A 27,747-nucleotide genomic window follows, 5' to 3' on the forward strand; every position below is an offset into this window, starting at 1 on the left:
GGAATTAAAGATCTAATTTGTTAATCTTGTTATTAAAGAAGAGGAGGGTGTATACTACAGGTCTTTTATGCAATTTTTTTCCTGTGAAGGGCTTCCTAGGTACCTAGGAAGACTAAATACTACAACAGGAGTGTGGTGAATCTTAATTTAGAAAAATCCTCTATTATTTTAACCAAGGTTATTTTAGACTGTTCTGATCGGAAATTTATAAAAGTAAAATACACTGCCATTAAAACCCATAATTTTATTTTTCTGTTACTGTTTAGCACCTGGACATGTTTTCTCTCCGCTGGCTCTTTATTATTAGTGCAGTAACATGGGTGCATTGCAGGTGCACAGGTACTGGCTCCTGGTGACTGACCTACCTTAGCTTGCTGAAGTGCTTCTGCAAGTGAATTTTCCACTCGGTGCGGGGACTTGTGAAAGGCTTTTGCTTTGCGAAGATCTCTCCGTGTGGCTGCTCAAAATGCTCGAGTGGAGCCCGAGTGTGCCTTTGGCTTCTGCAGGGCTGTCTGCCCTGTAAGGAAGGTCACTGCAGGAAAAGGAACTACAGAGAGTAAATTCAGTGTTGTTTATCTGGCAAGAACTGCAAATGAGCAATTCCTCCCTTACGGACTCGTTAATGCACTCTGAAGATAGGTATTAGAAGTTGGGGTTTTTTTTTACTTATAAGTTTGACTTTGTACACTGTGTAATTTTATTGCCTAGCTGAGTTGTAAAATGCAAAATTTAGTTTTATTTATTGATCTGTATGTAAGCAGTGTAATTAAAAACCACGTGGAGTCCTCTAAAAGAATGGCAAAAGTACAATGCTATCCCTTTATACTGTAGTTTTCCGAGGAGTCTATAGCCTCTGAATATCACCTAGGTAAGCTGGAATTTTCTGTTACTGCTTGTTGTTGAACTTAATGTACTTCTTGGAGCCTTTTCTGAAAGGCTCGTTCATGTAAGACTGTAGTCTGTTGTGGGTCAGAAGAGACTGAAGAATTCCCAACAGGGATGTATTACTAATGTACTTCATCATGTAATGATACATCCATCCATAATTAGAGGATTGTTAAGTGGAACATCATCCAAGCTCTTGTCTATTTTGCTTGTACTTTTATCACTTCAAAATGCTTTTCCCACCATTTCTGAACTGCAACTCATAGAGATATGCTTTTATCCTGTAATTTGCAACCTTCCATGAAGTACTGGGAGTTCTACTAGTTCTCATTTTTGAAAGAGCCCATTTTGCAATTCGCACTTGAGATACCAGTAGAAAGAACGCAGTTCTGTGTAGCTGAAGATGTGTGCTGTACTTCGCAGTCATGTGCCAGGCTCTCATAACATCTGCTTTTTTCATGTTTGGAATAACTACAGAATAATTTACATATAACATAAACTACTTTTGTCTTTATTTCTTCTCTTCCTAGTGATATTCCACCTTCTGGAGAACCAGCAAGCAAAAGCAATCGCTCGAGAGTGACTACACGCTTCCCCAAAATATCTCGCAGCCATCAGCGAGAGCCACGAAGCCTGGAGCCTCAGAGCGGTGATCTTTGACCCTTTTTCATAATTGTGAATATTGGCACCAAGTACTTTAAGCTGTTCTGAGATTCCTTCCTAGCCTGTATTTATAATTTAAGCTCCTGAAGAGACTACAGCTGCATCAACTTAAGTCCTGAAAAGAGACATTCATTCCTAAGGGTCACATCCTGATTAACTACTTCGGGAGGCAGTAATCACCTTCTCACAGGAATACGAGGGCCCTCCACAGGGCTCGGCAGACTGATAGGCATTGTCTTGGTTTTGTAAAGCTGCACTGCTCATGTTCTCCTTTGTTCTTCAGAAGTTCTTCTGTTACTATGAATTCCTTGTTTGCTTGTGTCATCTCCCTCGCTACACGTACATTTTCCTGTTCCAGGGATACATGGGTATCATGTCAAGACTTTTTTTCCTTAGAACAGTTCTGATTATCACTAATTAATATGTCAGAAGGATGTGCTTAGAAGAACCTCACTAATTTATTACCTTTTGTGAATAGAAAGACTGGGGTTTTTTATTGTAAACCTCTGACACAAAGGTTTTTAAAAAAAACCTGAAAAAGTAGATGACAAGGGAAAAACATTACAGGTGGAAAAATAGCTTTTGTACATTTCTAGGTAGATATTCTCAATAGCTTTCATTTGTGGGAAGTGAGTCTTTAAAATCAGAGAATGTAATAATTTTTTATTGAAATTTCAGTCTTGCTGTAAGGCTGGGTGCAATATTATTGATTTCTACAAACCCCAAAAGGATACACAAAACGAGCATGATACAAAACACTGTTTTCAAGTCTTGGGTTATATTTTGTTATTAATTTGTTGCTGCTGTGACAGAGCAGTCCATCATTAACAGGACAGTGTGGAATTCTTACTCTGATTTTGTAAAACCCTTCACATGGTGATAGTTAAAAATTGCCCGTAATGGAAGTGCCTGTTACCCATCACCTCTTCCTGAAAAGTAATTTGTAATGGTATTACTGTCAGAGTAACTGAAACAATTGACAAGAATTATTACAAGTGATGGAAGTCCTGACATGGATTAACTGGAATCCAGTTCAGTACCATTAGCTGCACTGCCGTAGGCAGTTAATTATATGTTAGCTATCTTCTTCTCTTCATTAAGATTAAGCAGTGTACATTCAAATTTTCTATCAATTGTATTCTGGTTTTCCTTTGTGTAAGCACATCTTTCTCCTCAGAAGTTTTTTTGGATAATGTTACTGAAATCGATGTATGTTGTCATTTTATTATCCGTTCATTATATTAAATTCTCACATCAGTAGATACTGAAATCTAATATTACCCTGCAGAAAAAACAAGCTGATGATTAATAACAGAGTTTTTACCTTGGTGCTTTACTAAAGTTCTAGCAAAGCAGAACTTCTGTTCTGGAAACCCATGCCCATCGCGTACTGTTCCGTCAGGTGAGTGGTCCAGTCATTTTCAGCAGCAATTCTTGAGTGAGTCGGGGTTCCTTACATGCGGTGAGTAGCATCGGTGGGCTGGTGCCAGTTTGAGCCCTGAGGGCTGGATTCCTGCCGCTGAAATATGTAGCTTAGAGACTGCACTGAATAGCAAAATGTGGCAGAGGGGTGGAATTCACTCTTCGGGTCAGAGATTTCAGATGATGAAATACCACAAAGTAAAATCATGTTCTAGAAATATAACAGTATTTTTCAGTCAGTGAGAGATCTCATTTCCAAAATAAATAAATAGAAAATCCAAAAGGCCAGCCTGGGAGCTAGCTGATTTGTTGTTATTAAAAGATGAATTACTGTTGGTGCTTTGTGTAAACTACAGCGGGACATTTATTTAAGAAGAAAGGAAAGTGAGTAGCTTGCCAGTTAATGCTTCTCCTAACTCTCTGGTCTGATACACTGCTGATAGTTTACTTTGTCTTTGTTGGGAAGAAAAGTAGTTCTGATGATAGTCCCACTTTGAAACAATTCTAAATTCATTTTTCAGGAAGTGGAGACTTGGTTAGTCTTGGTTAGAAATACGACACACATCTGTGATCACTGAATTGCAAGTAAAGCTGAAAGAAAACACTGTGGAAACCTTTGTGATATATGTGTCACATGAAGCTGCATCCATTTTCAGGAAATAATTCACAAGTTAAAGTACTCCTTATTCAGAAAGTTGCAAATGGTAAGCAATCTCATTTAGCACAGACTAAATTTACTTTTTTTGCTGTTTAGAAGGAATTTTTTTTAGCTGAATTGTGTATCAGCTCCTGAGATTACAGTCTGCAATGTTCACTTTGTGATACAAGATACCGTAACGAGTGTATTACTAATCCACTTAAAACCCCATCTGTGGTTTCTCTAAAATCTCAGTAAATAATTAAATGAAAGCCTTTCTTCACAAGATCGCTTTCCCACTTCATACACCTGGTTATTTTGCAGTTCAGTGAGGTACTTCCATGACTGCAAGTGGATACCTAGTGATATGAATGCCCCAATTTTTAGCACCTCAAGACATTCTAAAATGCCCCATCTTTGAAAGAACTATACACATCTGTCATGAATCCCACTTCTTTTGTTTATTTACTGGACTCAGCAAAGACTGGTGAAGAAGGTTGCCCACTTGGTATTAAGAATCCCAAGTAGTTATATTATTCTTATAAAATACCTGTAAGCATAACAATGATCCTGTCGATTGGATGATTTTACCAGTTTATCCTGTGTCACCTAATTCCGTGCATGTAGTTACAGTTTTTGTACAAATGTGATTTCCTTTGTTACTGACTAGCAGCTCTCAAACCCTTACCTGTGGTCAGGGGCTGGTGCACAATGAGTGGATGGGTCCCACCAGCTGTTGTTGGCTCCCTGGAGCAGCACGGTGCTCGCAGGACAGGCTGGTCCCCGGAGTCACTCCTGCCAGCCTTGGCTACGGCCTGCATTGGGGAACTTGTAATATCGTTTTCATTTCATTCCTGTTTTATCTTCAGGCATATTAGGTCTCTAGGGCTGCTCATCTGGAACCTTCAGTGACTATTCGAAATAAATTGTAAAAATAAGTGGTGCTACTTTTATTTTAATGCTGGTCTCCAATCACATGCAAAACAAACAATTTCCTGAGAAACACAGGGCAGGCATCTTCCATCTTTGGCAGATGTGATTGTCTGTCAGTATGCCTTACATACTGACTATGGATTTTTAGAATCTCATTTATTTAGAGGTTTTGTCATTCGTTATGGAGAATGCATCATATTGACTTGGCTTTTGCATTAAATCAAGTTTCTCAATAATAATAATAAATTTCCAAGGTTTATATGAGGCAGGATATTGACATAGTTCTAAAAGCTTAAATTGGTATGTCCATTAAGTTGCATACTCTTAGGAGGATTAATAATTGCAAAGCCAGTCTTTTATGGAACATATTCTTGATGTGATAGTTGTGATCAGATTATACTTACAGAATCTACTGGAAGTCATGAACCATCATGACTGGATTAATACAGGTATTTAGGGAAAGGGCGCAATGGTATTGAAGATCATTGGCTCAAGCGTGACCTATCGCTAAGGTGCATTTTTTTGTTACAAAGTGATGTTTTATTGTATAGAACAATATCTGCATGGTAGCTGTCAAATTAATTAACAAGAACCTACTAACAAATGGGGTTGACTGACTCAGGGCAGCAAGCTAATAATAAACAAGACTCGGTGAACCCCAAGCAAACTAATGATACTGTCTGTCAGGACATATTAATGATGTAAGAGTATGATATGTTGTTAACAGAATCAATTACTAGTATGTTCAGATACGGATGTCATTCTTTTTGCTTCAAAGCACACAGGGCACTCGGTTCTGCGATGTTTCATCCCATTTCAAAGGTTCAAACCCCCCACCTCAAATATTTTTCATCTAACGTCTCATAATTCTGAGGACAGATAATATATACCTGTGGAGAGAAACACAGTTACCTGCTTGAAATTACTGTAAGAAACCTGTGGAACAGCTGTTTTAAAGAAAGAAAAATACTTTTTCACCAAACTCTGCTCCTATATGCCCTTGCAAATCTTGGTAACAGCACTGTGCTCTCCTAGCTGGAACTCTAGAACATATGAAAATAAACATGTTTAACATTAGAACACAATTTTCTCCTTGGAAACAATTATCATATTTCTGTATTGGAGCTGGAGTCACTTCTGGAAAAGTGTTTAAACAACTCTGGAAAGTGAAGGACTTCTCTCCTTCCATTGCGGTAGGTTAGGATATTTCAGTCAGCACCCTACGTCACAGGGAATATTAATTTGAGGATTATTTAGTCATTTCAATAGTTTCTTCACATTATGTATGGAAGGAATCACTTTAATATACGAAACTATATATATGAACAAGAGAATATGTTTAAAAGTATCAGTTAACCTGCTTTGGATTTCACGTACTGATGGAAGACAAAACACTTGTTCTACATAGTGCTCTGACACTGTACATTTCATTTATTTCTTATTGCACACTCACTGTGCTTTTATGGTCCAGTTATAGATAACTTAGATTATTTATACAATTTATTTTTTGACAAAATAATCGGAGCATACTTCTAATTAATAATAATGGCTTAGGTTTTGGTTAAGAATGGCATGAATTTATACTAGAAAATAGCAGTGAAATGTTTTGAGAGGAATGAATTTTCCAGATTTCAAATTGCTGCAAATGTCTGGACTTAAAAAAAATATTTTTTTGTTGCATCAAAGCCAATCTATTGCACTTCCATGTAGGGGGAAGCAGTTTAACAAGATTTCAGAAATGATGTCCATGACATGACAGAAGTTCAACTGTGGTAGTTGTTTTTTGGAGTGGAGTATTAATCATTTAAGATGCTAAAAGTTACAGAAATGTAAATGTGGTTGAAAATCTAATTCTGAACAGCTGTGCTTGCTTTCTTACTGAACACTGAGATAACTGTCTTGTATGTGGGACCAAACCTCTTGGCAATGGAAAAGCTGGATTTCCCTTTTAGTTTGGGGGGGATTTTTTTGTTGTTATTCCTGTTAAACTGTAGGAAAGATAGTATTAATTCTGAAGCGTATATATGTACAGTATTCACATAAGTATTAATAAACTTGTTATGCTAATGTTTACATTATAGAATTTTTAAGCAAATATGTATATATGTAATTTTCTAAATACTTTCTTGTATTTTTTTTTAAATCTCCTGTGGTAATTTTGTTGTAATCTGGTTGAAATACGCTACTTTACCAAGAAGAAAATAAAAAAATAACATCTTTTCTTGTTTGAAATAGAGCATGTTTACACCTTATTTGTTCTCTTCAGCTGTTTTGTAATTGCTTCCGTGATTTATGTTCATTTTTTTCAATGTGTTTCTAGAATGATGTATGGAGATAACAGACTTTAATTTGTTAAAGTCTTACTATTTCATCGTACGAGTAGTATTTATTGAAAGAAATCTTGAACATTTCTGTTTATAATCACACATTAGCAAAATCACTCAGACAAGAAGGAAAACAATGCCGTGCACGGTGCTATTACAAAAGTTCTGGAGTTACACGGGATGTACTGGAATGAAATGGCACACATATAGAAATTTCAGCATAACTGGTGTTCTGATATACATCAGGAGACTGAGATCTGCACTGGTTTTGTGTCTGGGATGCTGAAATTTCACTCTCCCTCTGATTTTATTGCCTTTTTTAGCCGGCGAGAATTCCAAAGCTGGTTTAAAATCTGTGTGAAGGTCTGCGATAGGCATGCCAGCTGATAACCTTTAAGTGGTGCCTTTTGTGCCTCTGTGTTCCCTGGAGGAAGTTACGAGAACTCTTCCCTTACTTCCTATTCATTGCTGGAGCAGAGCAAGAGACGCCTCCCCTCCGTTGTTTCTGCTGGTGTGCAATGAGCGGCACAGAATCTTACAGGAAGACACTGAAAAAAATCCCTTGGAAGGTAAGGTTTTTCGCAAGGACTGATTTAACATGCTGACATTATTTTGTGGTGTTTGGCTTTCTTACGTTCATAGTCCACATCATAGGTATGTTTGTTTTCCTTTTATTGAGATATGACAGGTTTGGATATTCAGACTGACACTTTCAGATCCAGTTGATAACTGGATGCTTTCATATCATGTGAAAACAAGCTGCTAGACTTGGATGCTTCATTGAAAAGGCAAGTTTTAAACTGGAAGTGTGGTATACATTTGATCGATTTCCACCAAAGCTGTAATTCAAAAAATACAGTCTTAGTACATTCCTTATACTTACAGAATAGTCTGCTAATTCAGTTAAAAGTTTTCAAGCCATTACCATTATTACAGAGATCTAATGAGTTGAAAAGCTCATGTTAAAAAATAAAATGTTTGTACAGAAAGATACTTACTGTAAAATTCATAGTGATGTTTAGGTATCCGCACCTTTTAAAACCTGGTAGGTTGGGTATCTTTGTAGGAGTTAGATGACAGAACTTTTAATTTGTCTTGGCAATCCATAGGATTCTTTTGTTTCTAAGCAAATATGGATGTGACTTTTTGACCAATTCCAATACTGATACTAGCTACTTCTAGTTACAGAGTATAAGCTTTTCATATCTCAATTATTTAAGATGTTAAGCAAAATCATGCTTACAAAACTTTAATTAATAGTTTCAAGCCATAGGTTGTTTTTTTTCCCTCTTTCTGTCTGCTTGAGATACTAGACCACACATAGCCCCGGGTTACTGATGGGGGTGTCGTCAGACTCTATGAAGTTAAGAAGAGATCTGACCGTACCAGATGTACAGAGTTTCACCACTGCACAACAAGTACCTGCTCTGAATGGGTGCTTCTTGGACACTGGAGCTTTATTTCCTGGTCTACCAGTGTGTGTGAGTCTTTGAACTGCTGTAGGAAGAGTAAAATCTCCTCATTAGGGGAAGGACAGCTAGATCGAAAAACCTGGGCCAGAGAAGGCTGGAAAGAAAAGGGTTTATGCAATAACCCTTACATCCATGTTGCAAATCCAGCTGATTTTTTGCTACTGCACTTCAGTCTTTTCCAATGCCTTTTAAGTACTGTAAGTGAACTTATGGTATTCCCAAAATTACAACGATCACTGATATTCTGATAAGTCATGCTTGATTTCTGTTCTAGAAAAATCATTGTGCAAACTGTGGCATTTGTGTTTGTCATGCTTATTTCCTGAATTTTTCTTGCCAGGTTTTTTCTTTGATCTGCATTGTAATGGCAGGCTTTTATTATGTATGGTTTCCAAGTACGACGACGATAGCGTTCTTTTTACTCCTCATTCAACAACATCCATGCCATTTTCAACGCTTTTTAATTTCCCAATATTTTAAAGTTGCTCAGTAAGCACGTATATCTCATCCAATACACTATATTTGTCATTGCTAAATAACTATGCCTTTAGTTTTAAAGTGATCTTCTATGCCTATTCATATGCAGCTTATAATTGTTTCATTTATCGAGGCACTCGTGAGCTGCACCATTAGGTGCCCTTCCTACAGAGCTTTCTTCAGGCCGAGCCTCTGCACTACTTGGGTCTTGTTCTGAGTGCCAGCACCAGGGTTCGTGCGTGGCCGCTGCACGTGAAGCTGCACATACGCCTTTTGCGGGCCTGGACTTGTGCTCGTCACGCCTTCTGGGCTGGAGCTTGTGATATTTTTGGCATCTCTGTTGGATCACAAAGACCTGCCCTCCCCCAGTTTTCTGGAATTTGTATGTGTGGCAAATTTACCCTTACGTAGTGCTTTGGCTTGGACTTCAACTAGTTCATTTTCCCAGTAACAGTATTTTCATAATTAATTTTATACCTGGTGCTACATGTTGTTCAGAAACAGCTGAGGTACATCAAGGGTTTGTTTTAGTGTCTAAGTAAGTCATCAACTTTGCATGACATAAGCCTCTTTGTAACGATTCCAACTAGCATCTTCCAGAGCTGTCAAATACAGGGCCTTGCTTTGGGAATTATTGTTATTGTAAAATAGATTTCACATTCATATTACATAGCTTCACTCTGTGAAAAATATTTACAAGTTAAGCTAATATAGCAAGAAAAGAGTTAATCAGGTTAATATTAATTTTTAAACACCTAATTTTTATAATTTGGTTCCCTATTTTTTTCAAGTGCTAATTCATCCATGAATTAAGTCGTTTGCACATGTGTCAAGTTCAGTGACAGTTGCTACATCTCAATTTCTAGTAGGAAACTAAATCATGATTATTAATGCTCCAATTTTATATAAGAAAATTAATTTTCAGCAGTGGAGATCCCCAGGTGCCTTCCAAAGTGGGAATGTAGGCTTATAGAGAAGTAGGAAATGAAGTATCATTTAATATAGTTAAGTAAGTTTCTAGCTACAAGTCAAAGCAGGTGACACCTCAGATGTGTCATCAGAAATATGTATCTTGTCTCCATTGAGGTACACAAGCAAGTCTGTTTCTTAACTGTAAGACTAAATAAAACTCCAGTATGTCCTTTATACTGTGCTATTTAAGCTGCTGGACGGTTTGAAGGATCTGCTTTTCACGTCTGAGCTTTAGACGCACATGAATATTTCGTAGCATACAATTTATCTATTCACTCAGATTTGTCTTGAAGCAGCTCAAATTCTCAGTAGGCTTTTGTTTAATACAGCGATGGAACACACAGTTCTTTGTGTATCCAAAGTGATACTTGTAGCTTCAAGCAGTTAATGAGAGGCATTTTGCAGTGATACTTTGATTTCAAACAATATATTAGATACAATTGGCATTTTTGGAAACCATCTGGTTGATATTTTTTAAGGGTGGAAAAAAAAATATGTGTGAACTGGCAAATAAGATACATCAGCACCTCTGAGTAGCTCTACTGTACCAGAAAATAGAGGGTCATTGGATACTAGAAAAAAAGGAAAACGAAAGAAAGCACACATTCTGACGCATCAAGAAGCAACAAAAAAAAGGAGTGAGGAATTCAATGCAGGAATACCTAAAAAAATAAAATTGTACTACATCAAACTGCCACCATATGTTCCATGATGAGATGTAACAAAGTAGATAACGTATCCATTACGGATTCTGTCAAGCCACAGGACCCTTTGGATATGTCAATAATTAACAGTAGCATCTGTTGTCAACTGCTGTACTTCACCAGCACGGGCAAGGTTCTCCTCCCTGCGTGACAGAGGTAGACTGTGATACTCCGCTTTCCCGTAGTGACTGAAAATGCCTTTGACCGCGTCGCTTTATGCCGAACTCCTGCTGAGATGTAATTAGTGGGCAATCTGGATGTGCAGAAGCAGCAGAGCACAGCGAAACTGGCAGCACAGCACTGACTGAAAGTTTTGACTTTTGCCTTTGACTGTCTGTCAGCCAGATACACTTTTCCTGACTGCCTTCATGCCCTATGGTATATACAGATTGTGCTGAGTGGGCAAGCAGCCTTTTTCACTTGTGCAGAGAGTAATGATAGCCCGCTACCTCGTTTCAAGATGCACAACAGAGATGTTCTTGTTTTGTAGACAACAGGAATGCAAAAATGTGTCAAGTCAGAACTTGTTAATTGAACTCTTGGATAAAGAGAAACCGTCAGATATACCGCACCTTGAGAACCACCACAATATAAGGTAAACTGAAAAAGGGCAATTTAAGATCCTGAAGAAGTTCGTAACAGAATTGAGTCTCAAAGCTTCTCACGGTTGCAGAAATAGTGGAAGTCCGCAGGAGCTGATCTATTTATCCTCCCCATTTCTGAATCCATGCTGTCCTGAGAATGTCTCAAGATTCCTCCAGACCAGAGGAATACTGGATGCACTGAAGTACATTGAATTACATTGTCAGGTCAGACAATATTTTCCATATTTAAGTGCAGCTGGTACAGAGAAATGGGGATTTGTAAGTCAAAGAGCTAACCTTTCATTCATATCCATGTGTTCAAGAAAGGGTTTCAAAAGAAATCTTAGAAATCTTGTGCCAGAACAACAATTTGAAGTAATGAGATTTTTTCCTTTGATCTTCATTAGCATTCATTACACAGCTAATGATTCATTTCATAGATAATGCATAATTAATTAGTTAAGATAATGCTCAAAACTCTCTAGTAGGAGGTGCTTAAGTTGGTAAATAACTTTCATAAATTCAAGTAAATTTGTTTAACCGCAATTGGTTGCTGCTGCAGGCGTCACTGTGCTGAGGAGGTGTGAGTTTTAAGCAGCCCCTCTGCTCCTACCAGACTGGTCTTGGCTGCACAGAGTAATTCAGTCTCCAAGATGATCACTTTTCTCTTTCCCACTAATTGTGATCTCAAAATACCAATTTCAAACAATAACTGCTTTAACTAAGACTCTATAGTATCAAATCTGTGATAGCAAGGAGCTAGACAGCGTGCACAGGCCCATTTCGAGGAGCAGTGTTACCTTCGTCCCTGATTGCTCCACTTCACCAACGCCAGGAATTATCTTGTTTCTCTGTGCCATTCAACTGGATTAGGAAACAGATAGTCAAAGACTTCTCTTTGTTCTTGACCCGTGATCGAGAGTAACCTAGGGCTGAGAATCCTCGCTTCAAGTTTGCCTTTGCACACAGACTGTTCTGACATCATGTAAAGAACAGAGACCCCCTTCCTGAGTTTCATATAAATACATTGTAAACGTCATTCTGTCTTGTTGCTTGTTAGCTCATGTGGGAGTCATATCTAGACTTCTGCTGCCTTGGCTGTGAGAAGGGTGCTGAAGAGCTGAAATTGTCACTGAAGCCCACAGAGATGCATTTTTGGTTGCTCAAAAAGGAGGCACATAAAATATGGAAAATATTGTCTGACCTGACAATGTAATTCTATTTAAGAAACAGAAAATGTGCTGGATAATATATGCAGACACCTCTGTCATGAAGCCTCATGTGGTTTCACACCCAATTATGTGTGACCACCTTTGGTTACCATAGCAATTCTCTCTTAATTAGAAACTCACCCTCTGTTCATGGCCTGTTTGTGCTAAAGCATGAAATTCTGCTCCACACTTAGGCACTTTATTTATTAGTTTATATATTGACTGTAACTTACTGTGTCAAATGACTTCTTTAAGCTATAGTACCCTGTTTCTTTGACTCAAACATTGATCGGACTTGTAAAATTCCTCAGTGTGTCCTTGACCCACTTTCAGTCTGGGTATAATGGGCAGGCAACACCAAGAGAAGGCAGTGGTGCTGGCGGTGTTAACATATGCAAGACTTTGATCAGTAGGGAGGAGGCAGTTCTCTTACTGCTACTCTGAGGTGCTCACAGAAGGAGGACTCTGTGAAACCTTCTGCCTGCATTCAGGATCAAGTTGTTTTTATAACATTTTCAAAAGAAAGGAGTCTCTACCCATATAAAAGTATTCGATAACGTATGAAGTTGGCTATATTTGTGTCCACCACAGGGTGGACAAAAAAACACCACATGGTGTTTTAATGACATATAAGGGATTTATTCCTGATCTTATAAAAATAAAATGAGAGGGGGTGAGAACAAGTTACCTGCAATGTTGAAGGGAATTCTAAAAGTTGGGTATCAGATCAGAGCCCGCGGCACAAGCTTGAAAGCAAAGGTTATGGTCCTAAGCACACCCTCCTTTAATTCTAGGGAAAACAGTGACTTGTAATTCTTGGAGTCCGGTCCAAGACTGTGGAATCACAAATCTCTATGGTTTCTGGTCTAAGTGATCAAAGTACAAACACCTCTTTGTAAGATAAAACAAATCCCTTCCCAAAGAAAATGCTACAGCACAGATAATTTCTTTTGAGGGAACAGGACAAAAATAGAACACAATTCAGAAATGTACTCAGTATATTGATACGGCGAATAGAACAACTTCCTTAGCAGAATAGAATAGAAAAGTATAGGACAAACCAGAATGAATTCATGCATTACAAGGTCGAGAGAGATTGTTTTTGAACTTCTGATCCATTTCTAGCAATTACTTAAAACATTCAAGCAGTCCAGTCTTTTGGTCTTTAATCTGAAGTTCTTGGGCTATAAAAGGTTCAAGATTGCACTTTGAAAATTTATTTGACATAAGATACAAAAGGATTGAGAGAGAGAACATGAAACATTCAGCTTAAAACAAAAGATTACCTCATCTGCTATCTTTCACAAAGATCTCTTTTGTATGTCATGACATACAATGAGAGAGACTAGCTTTAGCATTTATATAAACTCATCAGCCCCGTTCGAGGCCAACGCAATGTGGAGGAATTTTCACTTACTGTATGCTATGAAGCTCATATAAATGTTAATATCATATCTTACTAATATATATCATGCTGGATAGCAGAAACAAGAGTAATCTTACCTTTTACCATATAGTACATTGCATTGTGTCTCCAGATTCTTGTTGAATATACATTTTTGGTTACTGCTCACAAATGCCACTTTTACATATGAGCAGGACCAGGCAAACAACAGCAAAAGAAATCCAAACCAATTTCAGCTTTGTGGTCACTTTACGGAGCTTAGGAGACATCAGCCAGGTGATAGCTGAGCTTTCTCAACTCTTCTTTTTTTATTTAATGCTCCTCCCATCTTAGGCTTAAATCTGATACTGAAACTCAAATACTGGATTCAGAACTGAAATGGTTACTTTTTTTGAACATGCCTGGCACAGATAGAAACGGTGTTTTTAATTTAATCTGTCTGAAAACATTCCTTAAACAAGTAATAAATAGTTCTTAAGAAGCACAAGTAAATTGGGCAATAGGCATGTATCTTTAATTACAATTTTAGCCTTAACAATTGTTCTTGAGTCAGCTGTACAGCATTATTACGATAAGAAAACCAGCCTATTTTAAAATCTAATGTCACAGTGCAATTGATTAAGGTAAAAAGAGATTATCCAGCAGTCAAAAGCTTAACTGAGTACTAAGGAGAGCAGTCAGCTTGTATACATGTAAGTTTGCCAACATTCCCAGTATAAAACAAACGACTCGTTATATGGTATCTCTGTTGTGCCTGGATTCTGATTTTCTATGAGTCATCTCTTGATTTACTGAAATAGAATCAGATGAGTAAGAGAGTCAAATTATAGGGAAAAAAGTCTGCAAGCTGCGTAACGTCCAACACTGTTATAGAGAGTAATTATTCAACTTCTCTGTGCTCTTTATTGGCTCTGAATTTCACATCAGAGCCCTCCTGCCACTGGATTTCTCCTACAGGGAGGAGTTCTATAAAAACCTCATGAATAACCAAGGTCAGTCTTCAGTACCGCATAGACTGTAACAGTCTTTCTCCTGATTACCTTTTTCTATTGAATTTGTATTCATCTATAATTGCAAAATTGCATCACATGTAACACTGTAAAGGCATATAACAAGTCTATATAATGATGGGGATAAAAGCAGTTTTCTATTACCACCACATCTAATTGGGATTAGATTTTGCATTATGAATTATCACCTTATTGCACATATTGCTAAACAGGAATGTAATGTTCCATTTAGATCTAACCGAGCTGGAATATGAGTGAATGTTAAGCATCTGAGTAAGGGAAGAGAAGGGTGAAAGAGGAAGAGGGAGTATGTCCAACCTTTTTAGTTTTTTAGGTTTTCTTCAATATATAGCATCCTACAATTGTCATACAGAAGTTTTTCACTCAGAGAGGTAAAAAACTATGCAGTACATCTGACTACAGCTGTCATCAGGGACAGTTTGCAAAATCCTTAATTGCGACATTCAGAAAAAGAAATAGCAACAGCGTCCCACAGAGAAGTGTCAAACATGAGAATCCTCCGGCTGTGCAAGGGCTGACCACATACGGATCCAATTCTAAAGCAGTATAAAGCCGTACTACAGAGATATATTCTTAAAGCTGAAGCTTTTCCTCGAGACACATTCTTTTTAAATTATTTAGAGTATAAGAATCATCAATAAAATATCAAATGTTATCTGCTCAAGATGAGAACTAATGCATAAATGGTAATGCTAAGGTTGCAGTTTTATAGTATTTAGTTCAGGATAAGCTAGTGTGAAAAGTCATTTTTTTAAATAACAGTTAATAATTTACCTTCGCTTTGCTTTGTAAAATCTTTGTCTGTTTCAACTGTTCATTGTTACATAACTGTTCCCTGTGGTATATGAAAATCAGGTTCAGTCTAAGGTTAAATTGTACCTTTTCAAAGCAGGGAGGTGACCCAGTATGAACAACTCGTATGACTCCATTTGTTTTCCTGCTTTGTAAATCTTTTGACTCTGTGTACATGCCTGCTTAGGAAGAGGAGAGCAGATGTGAGGGAAAGGTCAGGAATGCTGTGAAGTCAGTGAGGCTTTCCTTTTACTTTTAGATGCTTCCTTAGTTCAGACATGTAAAAACATTCCTCAGTGAACATTAATGTTGTTTATTTTGAGCAAAGTATAAACTAGAAAAGAAAGGAAAAGTACAAACCAGGTAACACACGCTCCCCCAAAGACATCCAAATCCAGTACTAACCCAGTGTCAGTGTAATATTCAACTGACAAGAAGGTTCCCTCACATACAGACATATCTTCTACATCCATATCAAAGAACTGAGTATCTGAAACAACACTGAAACTGAAAAACTGAAACTATTTGTGTGACTGCACGTGTGTATACCTATGTGTGTACATATACATACACACACATACATATACAAAAGATCCATCCTTACCACTAATACAAGATTGTACATGTAAGAATAGAGAGTTTATAAATTACATGTTCTAGATGAAAGAAAATAAATGTTATTGATTCTTTTCATACTTGGGAAGTTAGGGTGGGAATTGTGCCAGGTTACAAGGGGAGTCAGTGATATAATCAGGTGTCCCTACATGGCCCAGTACAATACCAGGCAAGAGATCTGAACTTGATCCCTAAAGCAGTATAGCTCAGGGACATCCTGTCACAGCTCTTTTGCTTCCAGTGCAAAGGATAACTAGAACATTTTCCCTCGGAATCAAATCTGCCATCAGTTCCCTCACGTAGAAATGGAAGGCATGAATTCTATAGACTCCTTCATTCTTTTCGTCCTGAAGTGAGGTAGAAGTTCCTTGAGGCTATGTGTTTGTATGTATAATATCTCTCATATGCCGTACCTGCCTTTGCTAAAATATTTGGGGGTGACAGAACTGTTTTAAAGTTTCCTATAAACACCTGTGATGGAAACGGACGGTGAGAGGCAAGTCTTTCTTTTCAAAGGAATTTTACATACCTACTTGTGTTTTTAGAAAAGCAAGTTTCTCTCCTGTGTATATTAGATTACAGTACAATTTGTTTTAAAAATTTAGGGCTCTTCAACTTCTAGTGATTGTTGGAATGACTCTCTTTCACTCCTTTGCCTCTATCATTACGTATTACTGACAAAGCATCAGCTATATGAGAAGGCATTTGCTTAAATACAAAGATTTTCCTTGACCAAAGGATTTCACACTGTAGAAAAGCATATCTTCCAACATGGTTTAATAGGACCATTAAGATCTTAGCTGGTAATAACATTATCTAATGAGAAATTTTGGCTTCTGTCACTCATTCAGAATTGCACCTTTTGATTTACATTGATGATAATAATAATAATAGTGTTAAGCATTTATGGAGTTCTTTGTATTGCACGGGAGGATGCAGTTTTAGTTTTGCCAATGCACTAGAGAAGAGAGAAAAAATTGCTTCTTTGTGGCTGTACGTCTTTTGTTAGATTTTAGTAAACTAACTGGTGTTTTGACATTATAACAAATGGTAATCCTTTGAACAGTTCAAGTTGTTATGTTCTATTAGCTATAAACAAGGGATAAACAGTGATCATTTTCCCATTAAAGGTGGGTTAGCTGAGGCTGTAATGGAGTACAGAGTATTGCAGGATCAATGCTACCATAGATTAACTGTAACTGTATATTGAGACACATTGAGAACAATACCCAGTACTTGGGCACCAGATGTGCCACATTCTGATGAGAGCTGCAGGGGAAACGCTATCCATGGGCTGAGCCTACAGCTCCTCCCCACAGGCTACCTCACGGCAAAAACAGGCCAGAGGAGCACTGGCTAAGGCATCACCCAGGGTTACTCTGCCTGCTGTGACTTTTGCTCTCTGCGTTCCCTTTGTCTCCTATTGTTACCTTCCTTTTGCCTGTAGGTTAGAGCTTTATAAGGACTTTCAACTGAAGAAAAGAGAAAGGAAAAAAAAAAAAAACCCCACACAATTGATTACCTGTATTCTACTGTCAAAAGGCTTCCCAGAGTGAAATTTTTTTTCTCACGTTTCCATGTGTGTTTTAGACTTGTCTCTCTATGTCCGGCAAACATAGGTGCTGATGGATCATTTTGAAACTGGTATTGTCTGATGCCTTTCTCTCTCTGGTGTCTGGTTTGTGCTTACCTTACTGATACTTTCCTCTATTTGAGACTTGCACTACACAGCTTGGAAAGCCATTTGTCTGGCCTGCTCGCTGGCTGAGCAGCAGTGCATACTTGCTGTCTAGCAGCTGGGGAGTCATCTCAAGGATACCCGTTCTGGAAGGAAACAGAAAAGGTTGTTATCATTGTATGCTTTGAAAGGAAGGCTGGTATCAAACAAAACTTTGCGTGGTGTGATCTTTTCGTGTTAGTGCGAAAAAGCAAAAATGTGCTCACACATGGACAGTGAGTAGGAGAGATACTACCATAGACTACAACTGGAGATAGGCAGCTGGGGATGTGCTGTTTTGGAGGGAAGAGGGAATGGACAATGGTGGGTAAGCCATGGAACAGCTGACATGTAGCCCAAAGTTAATAAACTAAGGTTGTTCAAACCCCACCTCTTCAAGAGTATGTTCATTGGGAACCTATATGCCAGTTTTCTTTCTCTTATTCTCAAGAGCAAATTTTCATGGATGGAGAGAAGAGCCTAGTGTTGACCTAATGAAAACTGCAATACAATTAAGAGTAAGCTGGAACATTCCAGGAACATTTAATTGGCAATGGCAAGTGGGGTGTCCATGAAAAGCCTCAGTTGCTGCTCATAGGATGTTCCCTTGTTTGCAGAGCAGAGATCTCATAATAGTTGACTGGTAGAAGGATCGAAATAAAAGCAAACATCTTTTTTTGTAACAAAGCTGTGCCTGGAAAAAAGAAGCACTGAAACTTTCACTGGTGAAGCCTGTGTGAACATATTTCTCTTCCAGTAGGCAGCTCACAGAAAGGATTTCCAAGGTATTTCCAAGGAGTTTTAAGAACCAACTCATGTTCCGAGGTTAAGCACACCTCACTTTGAGTGGTTACATACACCCTGTACTGCACGGCAGCAGACACGAATGGCATGAAAAAAGCAATTCAGGGAGAAAAGTTGTTTATTCAGCAGTTGTACAATTCAAGCGTAGAGGCCACCGGCACAAAAAAATGAAAGCAATTTACATATGTACATAAAGCACATAGTATGAGATTCCCATTTGTAAAGTGGTGTAATATACTACAGAGGCTTTTTAGTGAGAAAGAAAGGCATCAGAAGCAATTCTGAGACATACAGAGCTGACTGATTGCATATAATGCTCCCCCCAAAAAGAGCCACGTGAGAAAACAAAGCGTCAGTGAAGGGTATTGTAACAAATATTAAAGCAGCATACTAACAGAAAACCTGTTGTGTATTTAGTCCAATATTTACCAAAGGGCTTATGCTCCAGAATTACATTCAAGCAGTAAAACTGTGGGACTTCATTGTCTCCCACTATTCTGAAAGAAGTAACCTTTCTAATTTAGACACAATAAACCCCTCCAAAAACTTACGCAGGTAGTTAATTCAGATATTATTCAGACAGTGAGTTATACCCAAAAGCATTCATAAACTGCATGAAGCAAAATGGACTTTCCTTCAGTGTGAGAAATGGATGCTTTTCCCCAAGAAAAGCTATATAAAAATAAAATCAGAAAGTTCCACTCAACTTTCATCCATTTTTTGTATTCCTCAGGTCACCTTATAAATACAATTAACAGTACTAGTTGTTGATGGAGTTTTATAAAAATGAGTTCCATTATTTATTTCTTATGATGTTGGTGTAAAGCACATATAATGGTTTCTGCTTGAGATTCTTGCATTTTTGTCTTCATGAAACAGTATTTTTTGCTTTTCATATTAAGCAGAATGCCCTACTTAATATTGAGACAAGTTTTCAGCAAGTAAAATAGATGCATTCAACAGCTGTGTTAATTCTGTAAGATTCAAACATCTCACATGTTGTAAAAATAAAAACCAGATATATACAAGAAAAAATATGGCTTAAAGTTTAGTTTTTAATGTATTATGAAATACAAATCAGATATATATTGTCCAGTATGTAAGATTTTGTAATCATATCAAGAACTCTAGCTTCATGCCAGTAAGGACTAAAACTATAATTAATTTTTAGTAAAGCAACATAATGTGTATATTAGTATTTTAATATAGTAAGTGCTCGGAGAGACAAAGGAATGTAATTTTGGTAGGCAAAGATATGGAGATACTATACTTCCTGGCCAGATTGTAGCTCCCCTTGGAGTCCTGATTTTGTGGCCCATTAAGCACATTCTTAAGGTTTTTTCCTATGGAGGCACTTAAACTTAACTGGAACTTTAAGATAACACTTTTGTGGTTTTTTTCCAAGCATGACTCCTCTTCCAAATTTTTCAGTTATTTCAGTATGGTATTATCTGGGTAGTGAAGTAAGGGATGTGCTTCCAGGCAGTAAGAGAGGAGCTAATAAGCCAGGTTCACCTAGACCCACAAGTGAGTGCTGTTCTACCCCTCCTTCCCTCACCCACAATTTGACTTTACACTGAGCAGAGTTAAACTTGGCCACCGCTGAAATTTAATCATCTACCCAGAGATGAAGGCAAGACTAAGGCAAGGCAAGACAAGATGGTAGATATGATGGCCTTTGTACTGTCAGGAAAACTTCTGCAAGGGACTGGAAGTAGCAGTAGTAGCCACAGCAGAGGAGCCACATCCCTGCCATCTATATTTGAGTTACAAACAGAGTTACAAACTCAGAAAATGCCACAGTCGTCTGATTCAAGAGAGAGCTCTAGGAGTGCTCAGGACAAGAGGAGCATATTATAATTATGGCTGGTCTGCATAAAAATTGAGAAAAACTGAACTGTAGAATTCAATCAGTCTGTTGTGTAAAACCAAAAATTGCCTTGAGCAAAAAACCTAGAATAACTTTCACATTAGGGAGCCTAAGCTATAATTTAGCAAAGTTAAAATTCATGTAATCCTATCATCCTTTATAAAATACTGGAATTAATGTTGTTTGAGAAAATAAAAAGTTAATCAATATCGCACCTATGAAAATTAATATTGTTCCCACAAATAAGATCAGCCAAAGGCAGCACGTACATCTTAATCAGGAAACACAAAAGCAAGAGCTCTGGAGGGAACCCGGACTGGTTGTCTAGGAAACAACAACAAAAACACCAGTCTATGAATACTGCTGTTAATAAGCAGTCAAGGTTCACTCAGACAGTGCAACTTTGCAAGGGGTAAATTCTGAGAATTACAATCTCTTCTGAGAATTCCCAAATAACATAAAGTTTTTGAAATGCCACATAATTTAGACAAACAGGTGTGATTCAACAAGCAAAAATACCTGCAGCACTGTAGATAGCCTGAGCCAGTCACCACCCCTTGCATACAAATTTTGTATTTTCTCAAACCATCTTCACATCCACAGGTAAATAAACACCAATGAGTCTGACACTGACATATTTATTGTAGGCGTTAAATCTGTGCACCGTACTTGTAAGACAATATTGAGGGCCAGCACATAGTATTGTACTTTCCCAGTTGCAACAGGATGATGGGATAAGGTACTGGCAAAACATGAATAAAATGTATATATTTGCTTGGGTTTTAATTTCATGCACATCTTAGCTTTCTGCAGATCAATCTGGAATCTCAGACAACTGCGACACATCATATCCTTTTATATCAGATGCCTTTGGGGTTTGTTCCAATCAGTTATTGGCTTTACTTGTGAAAGGCAAATTGAAAGTTCATGAACAAAAATTGAATCTGCAAATTATCTTACCATCCTGGATATCTCCAGTGTCCAGGAGTCAGCATTAAAGGATGAACTTTATAAATTGCTTGGTCAAACAAGAAAAAAAGCATAGTGTTTGGAGGTTTTTTTCCCCCCTCCAAGTTGCAGCAGGACAATATTACGGAAAGTTGAGAAATTGAAAGCGTTACTGATTGCAGCATTCTTCCTGTCATCTTCTTTGACAAGTATTTTGGATCAAGGATATCAGTACCTGAAGTGAGTCTTTTGACAGTTGTCAAGAAACAGTTACCTACGTAATATTACAGACACAGTGAGAGGTCTTCTCTCTGAACAGCAGGCCGGCGTGTTATCTCCGCGGCACAGGAGGAAAGGCCGTTATGATCAGGGACGATCAGAAATGCCAGTTTCCCTGACACATTTTCTGTCATCCTCCTGAATTTCATCTCCTCTTGGATACCTGTCGACCAGCTCAGCCTCACAGAGAGTGGTATTAAGCAGGGCTGGAATCCGAAGGCAGCGACAGCAAGACAGGCCTGGCAGCGTGGGGGTGTCTGGTGGGAGTGACACTCCCCAGTGCCTGCGGGTGCCTCGCCTGCCCCTCACCTGCTCTTTTCCAGCCGAAATCAAAGCTTCAGGCTCTGTCAACAGGCTTTCCTCTCTGCACAAAGCATCTGCCACCTTCTTCGCAGTGGAGGAACTTTCGGCTCTGAAAGGTCACCTCAGCTCGCAGCCTCTACTGCTGGCTGCCGATCAGGGTTTCTGTGGAAACTTTCCCTTATTCATCCATCTGAAGTCTTTCCATACTTTCCTCCCGCGGGGTGCCCTTCTCTAGCAACCTTCTCTGAATTCAGACTTGAGTGATTTCTTCCCCCCCAACACTTGCCCCACCCCGCAGCAGTTCACAGCCACCGGCAGCATTTCCCGCTCCCAACTGTCCCCCGCCCACCCCCATCCCAGCGCGGCCGCTTTAACCGCAAATGGCGGCAGGGCCGGAGGTGCCAGGCTACAAACCGAGCTGGGGGAGCAACCGGCCTCGGAAGAGGCTGGAGACTGCAGCGTCTGCTGTGTAAGTACCTCCAGGGAAGATGGCTTAAAGCAGATTCTGAGGCTCCCTCCTCACAGATGTCGCGGGGGGGGGGGGGGGGGGCGGTGTGTGCCCGCCTGTCCCTCCGGACTGGCCTGGCGCCATCCCGGCGGTGCCCAGGTTTCTCTCACAAGTGGCCCGGTGATGTCCTGCGTTCCTCTCACAAACAGGTGTCTCCGACAGCTGGTGTCAGCCGGCCGCTTTCTAGAACCGTCTGTGGGCGGCGCCGGGGGCTCCGCGCTCTCTGGGCGCCCTGGCCGTGCCTGCTGCCGGCGCTGCGCTCCTCCCTCCCTCCCCTGACCTCCTCTGCCCTGAGGCACGTTGATAGGATTTTTTTTTTTTTAAAAGAGCTTTTATCCCTAATTGTTGTGTTGCCCTAGGTTGCCCCACCGTGGGGTATAGCACTATACATGGGAAAACACATTTTGGGAGGCAGTGAGCTGCTGCTGATCTGTGCACGACATGTCCATCGCCAGCGTGCTGCTGCAGGCCAGGGCGGCCAGCTCTTGGCTTCGGCAAAGGCTCCAGGTGCTCAAAGCCTGCTAGTCAGTGGGCAATGCCACGAGGTTCTCACCGTTCAACCCCTTATGGTATTTCCCTTATGGTTGCCTTGCTTCCTTTGTTCTTCCTTTGCAAGCCAAATGAGGAAGGAAATCGTGAATTAATAGAGGAGGAGGTGTCAAAATGTAAATGATTTTTTGGCTAGTGTTGACTCAATTTGCAACACTTGTCACTGAGGGAAGTAGTATAGTTACAAAAGAGAAATCCTGTGGCTTTTAATGTGAGAATTTGGGAGGCAGGAGGTTCTGGAGAAGCCTGCAGTTTTCACCACCTCAGGAAGATTGACAAAGTTACCCCTTGTACCTAAGCTGTGGTGAATCCTCTGCTTTCACTGATAATGTTATTAGCTTGTTTGCAAGCAGTTCACTTCTTTTTTACGAAAGTTGATAGCAAAATACTTGAGTTAACTTAATAATTAGTTTTTGAAACTCATAGTCACTACTCATTTCTAAATACACATTTGTGCTATTGATGGACACTCTCAAAAAGCTTGGAAACCATCCAAATTTAAAAAATCAAATTCAAAATTAAGCTGAAAACCTTCGTCCTTTCTCTTCCTATCCAGCCCATGTTATATACTGGATGCTCTTTTTGTCTTTGAGTGTATTCATTTCTCCTTTGGTACTTTACTTCAGCAGCATTCATCTGCCGTAATCCAAAATGAAGTTTGCAACCATCTGAAGTTTCCAGGTCTCAGAAAGTACTTGATTTGTGGTACAGGGAGGATTCACTTCAGTTATTTGTAATACAAGTTTAGGTAACAGCCCTTCATAATTCTTTAGCCAATTATTAATCATCTATCTGCTTGCAGACTCCCTATCATATGTGGTTTCATTTAATGGTATAGCACCCCATCAAGATGGTAAATGCAATTGTCCTCAACTTTTGATAGACCAGAGAAAGAAACAGATGTGAATAACTTTCCAGGTATGACATATGTGACTGTGGTAAGAGTATGGTCTTTATGTTTCCATTGCACTAATATGATATGGATCAGCATTACAAAATAAGCCCACTAGCGCTGTGGATAAAGAGGAAGACATTGGCAGGGCAAAGAAAAGAATGCATGAATACCACTTCCTAATCCTTCAGTCTAACCACTAAACCCTGTTGTCATTAAGATCTCAAAAATAGAGCATATTGTTATTTCTAAACTGTGGTAGTGTATTTTTATTCAAGGTTTACATCACATATTGTAATGTATTATGGAAGATGTTGACAAAGCAGAATTTCTTAAAGGAATGACAACCTATCATGCGAAGCCTGCTTTATTTCCAGGGTCTGTGACTCAGTGGACTGATGACACCTGTCACTTGTTGGAAGTTATAAGTGGAAAAGGCTACAAATAAACCAAGTCTCTAGCTTCCTAGTCATACGCAAGGAAAGTGCTATCTGGTAATAAGAAATTATATAACTATATAAGCACATAATTTTTTGCACAGCCCTGGAAGCAATTTTGCCCCCATTGTTGATTTTGTATACTTGTTTCTTTATTGGGGCAAGTGAAATATGCATCAGATACAAGTAAATTGGCCTGTAAATTTCTATAGGAGAAGTCTGACCCTGCCCTCTTTTCATCATCAAAGGCTGTGGACAGCTTCTGTCTGTGAACAAGGAATACAGAATTCCTCTGAATGTGAAGTGAATGAAAAATAATCTCTGTTCGAACTATGAGGAGTTACTTAATTAGTTCTCGAAACATGTCAGAGAACAGAACTCTCCAGTGTCTGCAGTAAAATGGCCTAGAACATCTTTCATAGCTTGTTATTTTCTGGTGATCTGCAGCATAATAGCTGTGGAGCAAGATGGCATGTGGTTCAGGTTCCTGGTGTCTGTTAATTGTGGTGTGATTTAAAAAACCCACCACACCCAAACAAACAAGAATCCCCCATTCCTGTGCTAATTAGTGAGTGGCATACTGCAAACCAGCAAGATAACTATGGCTGTTGTAGTTAAGGAAAAAGTGTGGTGAGCATGCAGAAAAGTCAGACAGGGAGATAACCCTCATGCGAAACTAAATACTGCATTAAAAAAAGATGCAGTGTGTACAATGTTAGTCTCTGTTGCTTTTAGATGTGGGAGGATAACTCATCCATTATGATTCAGGGAGCAGAGACAGTCACAGGCCATATTTTCTCATTGAGTATTGACGGGATGTATTTGTACACATTGGTTGCGAGTGTTTTGGATCATTATAGCTATGCCTCTTGTGAAGTGTAGGTGTTTGCATTCCTGACTTTCACAGAGCTGTGAGGGCTTGCGAAAACAGTCTCTGAGCTAGCTTGTGTTGAATGTGCATGTGTACGGCTTTCTTTAGCAGAACCGGGAATCTTTGCCAAGCTCTTGGGTAATGAATGAGCTTGATGGAAGTAGAGGATGTAAAGGTTAAATAGAAGAAGGAAGGTTGATCAGTTTCTTGAAGATTAGCTATAGGGAAGTTCAGGGATTTGAGCATTAATCATTGGGTTCTGTGCATACTTATCATGCACAATTATCGGGTACATCACTGCTACCTTTGAAGTGCTGTGTCCTCTCTCCTTCACAATAACCCAGGACTGTATGTTTGTTTTCTTCCTCATTCTCCTGTGTGAAGATAAAGGTTGTGCCCTTATAAAGATCATGAAAAGGGTAATTTTCCCCTCTAGTTTTCCTTCTATGCCACTACATTAGAGACACTGGGATGACTCCTCTGTAGAAGACACAGTTCCACCTCTTATTTCCATACTTTCTATAAATAGAGAATCCCCTCTTCTGTTTTTCTGTGAGCCTGAGGAGGTTTCTTTAGTATTTGAAAATGAAGCGTCATTTTCTTTTCCTCATGAGAGGACTCAACTTGATCTCTTGGCTGCAGTGGGAAGGAAGGAGAGCAGTGCTGTAAAACATTCAGGGCGGCATCATAGCCTCTTGATGGATGCCCAAGTTGTTGAGTCAAAAGCACTATTCAGGATCATTGCCAGGACCCCAGGTTTGCACGATTTCATACCTTCAGAGTGACTTTTCAAATTTGTTCTAAAGTTACCTAGCATGAATTAAAAAAAGATACGGCATAAACAGAAGCAGACCTGCTGTCCCTTGTCTGTTACTATCAGAAAAAAAGGTATAATTGGACCATGGAGACCAGGAATTGTAATTAAATGTGGTGTTTTTTCCAGGTTCTTTATCTTTTACAGTTATTGAGGTGATTCTTATTGAAGAAGTCTCTAGACTTTCATCCTCTTGTAGGGTTTATCTACCATGTGTTTGGAGTCGGTGTGAGTGGGATTCCACAAGTATGTTGTTAGCCTTTGGACACTGCATTTCTTACACTTTTCACTCTTCTTGTGGTTAGTTGTAATGGAGGTTTGATTCTCCTTCCTCTTCGCTGTCTCTTCTGTAGAGCTCTGATGTAACTTTTCTGTGGTGCTTTGTGACTTTGCTCTTTTCTTACGCTAGGAATATTTTCCCAGCAGTTCTGGAATAGATAATAGGGATTTAATTCTGAGACTGTTGGTAATGGACACCTTGTTTAGATAGATTATTTGACCATAAAGCTGCAGAACAGAAATATTTACATATTATTTCTTATAAAAGAAGTTCAAGTCTTTACGGTTTGTTGTTTGTTTTTTTTTAACATGCGTACACAATTCCAAATATTAGGTTTTTTAAACTATGAACTGTACAGGGTAGCAAGCTTTCCATTAGCTCTGTTTGCTTGTTTTTCAGCAGTAAATAGCATACTAAATATTAAACAGGAAACAGCAAACAAAAATTGTACAGGGAGAATATGTGATGCAAACTCTGGCTTCTGGGGAGTTGGGAGGAAAAAGGGGAGAAAGTAAAATATCCAGATTTCCCACATGTACATTTAATCCCCTTCTTGTCTGTTTGAATGTATTGTAGAGTGTGAATCTCCATTACCTCGCATTCCTTTGCCTTTCCAGCTGCCTTGCTTTTTATGACACATGCTGGATTCAAATTAAGAGTAAGCTTTGTGACTTCTTTATTTTGTATTTGCATACAAACAGTAAGTATACAGCCCAAAAGGAATGCAAATACTGCATCTATGTTGTAATTAGTATTAAGACATCTAAGAAAAAGGGATAATGGATTTATGGTTTGCTATAAAACACTTTATTGAAATGGCTATTTATCAGTTTAGATAGTAATTCAAAGTTGTAGTCAGCTGAGTGGTTTTTTTGGAGATTGCGTACAAGAGATGAAAAGAAATAAGCCTCCCTTTTGTCATAAGCTTCCCTTATGACAAAAATGGACTGTCTTGCTTTGTACTGTAGTCTACTAAGATATCAAATCGGATTTGCTTATTCATCTGTGTAGCAGTTATACTGTAATATGTTTTCATCCATTTCACAGACCCATTGGTAACAACAACATCTTGATATGTTTAATACTACAAGGCAGACAGTCTCGCAGTTCCTGTTCTCTGAATGGTGTAGGGTCAAGGAGACTCTTGATGTGTTCTTGACATTATTTCTATATTCTTTAAATGCTTTGCAAATTTATATAAGTCTTACTTGGGTTTTCCTGGTTTTAAAAAAAGACTCTCATCCTCAAGAAACTTCATGTTCTGTTACAAATTTTTTTTAAGATGAAGTAACAAAAATTAGGTGTCTCCCTCAAGGAATTTCCTTTCAGTTAAAAAAAAATTTTACAA

At 38.8% G+C, this 27,747-nt stretch overlaps 1 protein-coding gene and 1 long non-coding RNA gene across 5 annotated transcripts in view; one reads left to right on the forward strand and one right to left on the reverse strand.

Moving 5' to 3' along the window:
- SNX29 (sorting nexin 29) overlaps nucleotides 1–3,246 on the forward strand; it is a 126,550-nt gene extending 123,304 nt beyond the window's left edge. For both annotated transcript variants that reach the window (XM_054842627.1, XM_054842626.1), the window contains exon 17: nucleotides 1,416–3,246. In XM_054842627.1, the coding sequence (XP_054698602.1) occupies nucleotides 1,416–1,545 (130 nt within the window). In that variant the 3' untranslated portion in view covers nucleotides 1,546–3,246. The remainder of the gene's footprint in view (nucleotides 1–1,415) is intronic.
- Nucleotides 1–22,593, reverse strand: part of LOC129213139 (uncharacterized) — a 34,437-nt gene extending 11,844 nt beyond the window's left edge. For 2 of the 3 annotated variants that reach the window (XR_008579365.1, XR_008579363.1), the window contains exons 1-6: nucleotides 22,526–22,593; nucleotides 17,818–17,951; nucleotides 15,600–15,691; nucleotides 4,296–4,519; nucleotides 2,873–3,067; nucleotides 366–532 (exon numbers count right to left, since the gene is read on the reverse strand). This is a non-coding gene — a long non-coding RNA (uncharacterized LOC129213139). Of the gene's footprint in view, nucleotides 1–365; nucleotides 548–2,872; nucleotides 3,068–4,295; nucleotides 4,520–15,599; nucleotides 15,692–17,817; nucleotides 17,952–22,525 lie in introns of all 3 variants that reach the window. The other variant, XR_008579364.1, reaches the window with a different exon arrangement.
- Between the last annotated feature and the right edge of the window lie 5,154 nt (nucleotides 22,594–27,747).

Source organism: Grus americana, chromosome 15, assembly GCF_028858705.1.
Source record: "Grus americana isolate bGruAme1 chromosome 15, bGruAme1.mat, whole genome shotgun sequence".
Lineage (NCBI taxonomy): Eukaryota > Metazoa > Chordata > Aves > Gruiformes > Gruidae > Grus > Grus americana.